General features: G+C 58.6%; 1 protein-coding gene across 1 annotated transcript; it reads left to right on the top strand.

Annotated features, from left to right (window-relative positions):
* Window positions 1-4489: 4489 nt before the first annotated feature.
* On the top strand, window positions 4490-6244 carry LOC104132218 (dysbindin domain-containing protein 2). Its single transcript, XM_009645477.2, has 3 exons — window positions 4490-4640; window positions 5111-5254; window positions 6036-6244. The coding sequence occupies exons 1-3, from the start codon at window positions 4490-4492 to the stop codon at window positions 6242-6244; spliced, it is 504 nt and encodes a 167-aa protein (XP_009643772.1).
* Window positions 6245-7694: the final 1450 nt, after the last annotated feature.

Genomic DNA, 7694 nt, shown 5'->3' with positions numbered 1-7694 from the left:
TCGTTGTGGAGCGGCTTCGGAATCCCTCGGAGCCCCGGGGGGAGCGGATCCCCCCACACCCGCGGGGTTCAGGGGAAGAGGAGGCTGAGCAGAGCAGGCACACCAGCGAGCGCGGCGGCCAGGGGGACAGGGGGCTGGCAGGGGCACAGCCTGCCCTGGGCACCCCGCTGCCCTCCTGGCTTTCTTGTCCTCACGCTTCTTTCTGCATGCACCGAAGCAGGGCCCCGTAAATAGCAGGGTCTTATGACACAGCCTCTGCTGGGGAAGGAGCTCTGGGCGGCAGGGATATTTTTAGTGCCGAGACGCAGGGGATTTGGAGATCGCTTGGAGGAGTGCAGGCGATGAAACCGTGGCACAGACAGGGGTTACAGGGTGCCATGTCCTCCCTCCCTAATCGTCTGTCACCCCCCCCCCGCCACTTTACCCAGCAAGTGGCTCTGCCAAAACCACTGCCTGCCCTTGCACTCGCCTGGTGCATTTCCTCTCACCGGGGCTACGGTTATTTTTTGCTGCGCTGCAACACGAGGTCAGTCATGCTGATTGAGAAAAGACTGTGCAGGGAATTCATGCTCAGGCGGCCGGCATGTCCAGGCATCCCATCTCTGCACGGCCTGACCCTGCACAATTCTCCGGGGCATTCCCAGCTCTCCACACTAGCTGCTTCTCCCAAGGCTAAAGGAACCGAAAGCCCTTAGGATTTACCAGTGTCCCGCAGTGGTTTTGCTAGGGCAGGGTGATAGGGGAAGGCGTGTGATCTCTGCAGGGCTTCCTGGAAGATGCTGTGGCAGCCGAGGAGCTGCAGCTTCCCCCCATCCGATCTCCTCGCAGCACTGTGGGCAGGGACCAGGAGCACAAGGCGCAATCCCACAAGCCGGGCAGCAGTGGGTACCCAGGCCTCTCTGGAGGAGCAGGGTCAGGGGATAGGGCTCTGGGGCAGTGCAGGGACAAGGGCAAAAGCTGGCTGGGCCAGCCTGCCCCAGCTCTTTCATTCACCAGGGAACTGGCACATGTTTGGAGTGACCCCTGGCTTAAACTCTGCTCACCTTCCCATCACCCCCTATCCATTTCCACAGCCAGATTATTTTTCAGGACCCTCTTTAAATCTCTCAGAATCCTTGCAAGGTAGTGCAGAGCTGTGGCCTCAAGAAAAGGCCATCCCCATCCTGCCTTGGCCCTGTGCCTCCACTAACAACCCTTCTCTCACTCCCAAATACACCCTTCCTATTCACCAGCATGGGAGGGGGGATTGTACTGGGATCCTGTGGGCCAAGGAGGAATGAAAAACACATCCCCTCCCAGCGGCAACACAGCCAGACAATTGAACTGTGCTCTACTCCCAGCCCCAACGCTGGGTCGGAGAGCACCTGAAGGGGTGCACCCTCAAGCCCCATCTGACCCTCACCCCATACTAACTGCACCCCAGGAATTGCTCCTCTCCCAACCCACTTCAGTGAGGGTGTGGATTGGAGAGCTTGCAGCGGTTTGCTTCCCAGCCAGCCCTCCTGCACCTTTCCACACCATGCTGGTGGCCATGAGGCCACACCATGCAAGGGTTGGCTCCTTGACATGTCCTGGCAGGGCAGAGGGACCAGCAGGGCCAGTGGGGCCAGCGTCCTCCCCCACAGCCCACCCTGTGGGCAGCTGCCTGGGAGCAGGAGAGAAGGAAATCCCTGCCTGCACCTCCTGGGGGGGATCCTGCCCTGCCCTGCCCTGCCCGCCCAACCTCCGCATCAGCATTTGGCCCCAGTTCCTCTCCGAGCTGCGCTGGCTAATAAGCCGTGAGAGCCGGAAGGATTTGAAGGCAGCGGGGCACTTGGTGCCGTCGCATTTCAGCCGGCGGGGAAGAGCCTGGCTCTGAATGCAGATAAGCCTCCAGCCCCTTGGCTGAGCAGGCTGTAGTAATAACCATGACAATAGTAATAAAAGCCAGGCCACCAGCAGGTACCGACAGATCCCCCACGGTGCACAGGGGCCGCATTGTGTGTGTGACCATGTCCCGCGGTGGGAACATGCCAGCTGGATGAGACAATCCCCACGACTGAGGGCCGGGGAGTGTGACCGGCTGTCACATGGGGAAGGGCCGCGGCAGGGAACGCCGCTCTCCTTTATTTCCCCAGCGAGGGTTGCTGAGGAGCAGCTACACTAGCAGGGCTGTTCGCTCACCCTGGGCCCGGAAGAGCCCCGGGAGGGGGGGAAGACTCTGTCCCCGACTCTCACCACGGTCACGGGTCAGGCAGGGCCAAGCACAGCCCAGCTGCCGTCTCCCGCTGCCGGCATTCCGTACATAATGGGATCTCAGTGTTTGTGCCCAACTTCCCGGCAAGAGCTTGAAAACAAGTTCATAAACAGGTCCTGCTAATTTCTCCTGCAAGAGAAATCCTGGCGCCCACAGGAATGCTGCCACCAGCACCAGTCCTGACTCTCCCCAAGCACCCTTATCCCGAGTATTGGCCACGTGCCGGGGCAGGGACAGGCAGTGAGAACATTAATGGCATGGATCAGCCACGCTCACAGCACTCAGAGCAGCGCCTGCTAGCATTTTGGTTTATTTTGTCTTTGCACTGCAGGAGGATTTAGAGACCCTCTTCCTTACCTCCACACTGCAGTGCCTTTGGCAAGATGCTGCACAGAGAGCCTCTCTGTTGCCCTGAATCTAGGAGCCAGCACAGCCCCTGCCCCAAACCCAGCTTCCCTACAGCTGGAGCCTGATGGGCTCTCCTCAGTGTGGTGAACCACGTTTGCCATGGATTTGGCACAACTGGGCTGAGGGACAGGGCTCTGCCTGGGATGGTCAGGACAGGGCTGTCTCTAGCTGCTGGAGGGACCCAGCTCCATAATCCATGCCCCAGTCACCCCCTCCTTGTCCCTGGCTCTGTTCTATTTTGCAGATAGCACAGGGGAGGAGGTTTTCACCTTACCCCAGCAGCACTGGGCTGCAGCCACCAGTCAGCCTCATGAGGACACCTTCACCGGCATGGTGCATCCACCACCACAACTGTTAGCCCGTGCGCTGCACAGCACGCCGAGCCTCTGCACCAGAGCAGGCGCCCAGTGCTTAGGTCAGACGCACCAAGAAAGGCCCCTTCAAGCAGCCAGGCATCACTCCGGGCATCGCAGGAAGGTGCTGAGCAGCTGGAGGAGGACCAGAGCCTCTTCCAGAAAGTGCGTGGTGACTGGCCCTGAGTCACACTGCACCCCCGCACAGTGCTGCAGGCAGAACCCGGCCTCCCTGAGCTGGCACCTGCAGATGATGGGGTTTAGCTGAAGGATGCCCCAGGGTGCAGAGGAGCCCTGGAAGGGCTCTTGGGAAGATGTGACATTGATCTCCAGGACATCTCACCAGGTCCATCGCCTCTCCCATTTGGATCCTATGCTGCTATATATTGCTGACAGCCAGCCCCCTGCTGTCCTCACCCCCGCTCCTGCCAGACAGGGTGGGGATGCTGCTCGCTCTGTTCCCTCCTCCCCAGCCCGGAGGAGCAGAGGGTTTGGGTCTGCTCAGGCAGCGCAGAGGATGTTTGTTTGGTTTCCTTGGTTACTACACTGCCTGCTCCAGTAATCACATTTTCCTTGTGTTGGCTGGGCCAAGAGCAGCAGAGAGGAAATCTGGAATGGCTGAGGTCAAACACCAGCCTGGGAACAAGCCGGGGCCACCAGCCATGGCCCCTCTGAGCCATTTGGGTCCTTGCCATTGCGGGTACCCAACCTGAAAGGGAGGTACCAGGCCCAGGGATGCAATAACAAGCTCCTTCAGCAACAGTCCGAGAGCTCCCATGACTTCCTCCCGTGCGAGCCGGGGACACAGGCACCGGTGTTGAACTGCAAGAGGAATTACAGGAATGAAAATGTTTGTGCAGGCAGAAGCCAAGCTGGCTGTGTGAGCGGGGGATGTGAACAGGGGAGCCTGCGAGCGTGGGTGCGGCTGTATTTATAGCGACGGTTGCGGCAGGGGTGCACACGTGCAGGGCTGACAGGGTTGCTGATGCCTTTTATTCCTCACGCATCCCTCAGCCCAGAAAGCCTGGAGCGGTAACACCAGCTCTTGTCCCTGGGAGCTTCCCCTGCTTGTTAGTGTTCATGGACAAACCTCTGTTTTGTAGCAAGGGAACTGAAACATAGAATCATAGAATCATAGAATGTTTTGGGTTGGAAGGGACCCCTAGAGGTCATCTAGTCCAACCCCCCTGCAAACCATGGCTGGTCTCATAACAACACCCTTTCCCCTTCCCCAGCAATAATTCACTTCAGCAGCCACGAATATAGCATATGAGCTCCCAATTCCTGGCTGCCATGCGTCTCAGAAGCGATATCTGAGGCTCCAGCACAGCAAGTGCTGGTGACGCTGCCGTTCCGGTGTGTAACTTCTATTCACGATGACTAAATCAACGTGCGCTGGTAAAGCACGGCCATACCGCATGAGCTGGGACAGGCAGAAGGGCTGGGACAGCCCTGCCTGGTCCGACCCTCCTCACCTTTCTCACCAGCTGACATGGAGCAGGCACAGCGGAGCCTGGATGCAGAGCAGATGCAGCAGCAGCAGCTGAAACTACGGGACCGGCAGAAGTTCTTTGAGGAGGTTTTCCAGCATGACGTGGATTTCTTCTTCCCTATGTCTCACCTGCAGATAGAACATCGGAGACGTAAGTGCTGCAGGCACTGGCATGGGGCTGGAGGTGTTTCAGGGAACAACGACATGGGTGTTAGAGATCAGTGGGACATGCCCAGTCTGAAGGCAGCTGGGGACACGTGTGTCCTCTGCCAAGACAGGACCACACACGCTGTGTGTGGGTGTGCTGTGGATTACTCACACCACTTAACTGAAGTCACTGCACATGGGTACCCAGGCTGGCGCCCTGCATAGTCACTGACTTCAGACAGGCTCCTCCAGACAGCAGTTTGGAGCAGGAGCAAGGACTGTAGTGAGGCAGCCGGGGCTTCCAGAGGGATGTTTCAAGGAAACATGGTTTTCCTGGGGGACTCCTACCAGCAAGTGGAACTCAGTTCCCCACAGCAAAGCTGGCCCCCTCCTCAGGGTCCTGCCTGCACAGGGCTCACACTGCCCTTTGCCTGGCACTACTACTCACCTTTCTGCTGGCCTCTGTCTTTGCAGCCCCCTTAGGCAGCATTTCCTCCATGGAGGTGAATGTGGACATGCTGGAGCAGATGGACATGATGGACCTGTCAGACCAGGACACCGTGGATGTGTTTCTGGGCTGTGGGACAGAGGAGAGCAGCGTTGCTGGGCCCCTGCCAGGTATGTGCAATCCAAGCCTTTTTGCAGACGAGGCTAGGAGCCCTTCCTGCCCCCAGTGCCCACAGTGCCTTGTTCCTCAGCCTTGGCCACACTGCAGTGCAGATCCACAGACACCCATACAATGACAGACACGTGGTGCTGGGGCCTGTGACACTGGAGGGACAATGCTGGTATCCACCTCCACAGCCCAGAAGTACAGACCCTCATATAGATACATGGCAGAAGATGGGAGAGCCCAGGCACTTTGCACAGTCTGGGGCAAATTCTCTTGTCCTGAAGTCCCCCCGGAGCAACCAGTGTCTTGTCATGATTTCTCAGGTCCCCACCACACTGCAGAGCTCACTGTGCCAAGCACAAAGGCTGCAGGACCTCTCTACCTCCCAGCCAGACCCCAGGGAGCTGGGCTTGGGTCCCACAGGGAAAGCCCAGGGTGCCAGCACCTTCGTCCACATGCACACACACTGCGGTGATTCACTGAGGCCAAGCCAAACATCTCCTTCCCTGCTGCAGCCAATGGCCTCATGCAGCATGGCTCTGAGCCATTGTTTCACATGAGACAGAAGAGGTTCCACTGCCAAAAACAGGGAAGGAATGTGTGGCATTATCCAGAGCCAAGCCAGGGGTGTAAGGTGGGAAACAGCCACGGCAGCCACGTGGGGAGCAGCCAGGAAAGCATAGCCTGCCGAGGAATAAGACGTGTGTTGGAGGGGCTATTCATGAAGCTTAGGGAGCAATAAACCTCCAGAAGCCTTTTTCTTTCTCTTCCCGCTCCCTCCTCCAGGGGCAGATGCTGGCCAGTGCCCAGAGGAAATCACCCTGCAAGTGCCCAGCGCAGCTGAGAGCAAGTCACGTATTTCCTCCACATCCTCCGTCTCCACGGATCTGAACAGCCTGGACACCAGCGAGGAGGGGGCCGAGACCCCTGTGGCACAGTCGGATGAGGAGGACCTGCAGGAGGACAGTCCCAAAGAGCAGGAGGCAAAAAGCTAGCAGCCAGCTTTGCCCTGCTCCCAGCCTCCTCTGTATGGACCTGCCAGCCTGGAGGAAGGAAAGCTGCTGGCTCTCAGTAAACCCCATCCTGGACTGCTGTCCTGCAGGAGGGGAGAGAAGGTTTTCCCTCCTCTCCCTCTGCAGGTTCTCCTGACAGCCAAGGGAGAAGGAAAGGGGTATTGTAGGCTCCCAAAATTAACTCTTCAGGCTTTGCTGCTAACACTCCCTGCTTCACTCCCCCAAAATGCTCAGCATCCCACAGCCCCACCATTCCCAGAAAGCCATCCCTTGGGATCCCAGCTCCCCCCCATCCTACTGACAAGGGTCCTGTCCAGACAAGCATTTAATGATGGCATCCAGAGAAATAACACTCCGATCTAAACAAGCAGTGGGTGTGTGTGTTATTGGGAGAAAACAGCGCTGGGGATGAGGGTTAGGTGGGGATTGCAGGAGGAGAGTGACAGTATGCTAAGGGTGCCAGGCAGGAGCAAACAAAGCCTCCTGCGCCACAGCCCAGTTCCAGCACAATTCCAGATGGTTCCGGTGCCCAGGGTGGGAGCAGGCAGCATGGACCTCGGCAGAGAAGGGCGGCTGTCAGTGGAGCAGGTCACCATACTGGACAGCTCGGGTGCTGCCTCCGGGAGGGAGAGAGTCAGTGGCTGCTGTGTGAGCACAGCTGATCATGGCAGACCTAAGCAGGGGCTGCTGGTGACCTGTAACTACCCACCATGAGTACACTGGGGGATTTCCCATGCGAATAGGCTGAGTGGAGAACATCAGCACATGCAGGACCAGCAGCTGCAGCTTCCCCAGCACAGCATGATGGCAGTAGCCCTGGCTGGAGGCTGCTTTAGAAGCATGAAGCAAGAGCCATCAAAGTGAAGTCACTTTGCAGCCCACTATGCTTGCTGCCTGCAGGTCAAGAGGAGTCAGGCACAAAGCCGGCCAGAGCTCTGCTGCCTCTGTCAGTGGCTGCGGGCCAGGAAGGCACTGTCCCTGCTTGGGCTGTGTCAGCACCACCACGGTGACCCCCATGAGGAAAGGAGCCTGGGAGATAAGTGACAGGAGCCAGGGAATGCTCCGCATCCCAGCTGTTTCCCAGGGGATGTTCAGACCTTGCTGTGCTCCCTCCTGCATCAGCCAACCCTTCATGAGACCAGCTGGAGCACACCAGTTACCCAGGAATGACAGGCCAGAGTGGGAGGCATCGTGAGCTCCATTGGACTCCCACCCCTGGTGCTGCCCCGCTGCGGCAGCAGTTTGCTTCCTCCTGGGGTGGCCCCAAGCTGGCCGAGGCTGACAGTTGGCAGAAGTGGGGTGCTTCCAGAAGGCTCTGTGCCCGAAGATAGACGCTGCCCTCCGGAGAGGAGACGTCAAGGAGTGTGGGAGGGCAGACAGCAGCGGGAAGAGCTGAGGAGAGGCAGCCACCCCCGGCCCGGGCCTTGCAGAG

This window comes from Egretta garzetta, unplaced genomic scaffold (genome assembly GCF_000687185.1).
Source record: "Egretta garzetta isolate BGI_Z169 unplaced genomic scaffold, ASM68718v1 scaffold188, whole genome shotgun sequence".
Taxonomy (NCBI): Eukaryota; Metazoa; Chordata; class Aves; order Pelecaniformes; family Ardeidae; genus Egretta; species Egretta garzetta.
Note: the sequence above shows the minus strand (reverse complement) of the source record. Positions and strands in the feature narration are given on the sequence as shown.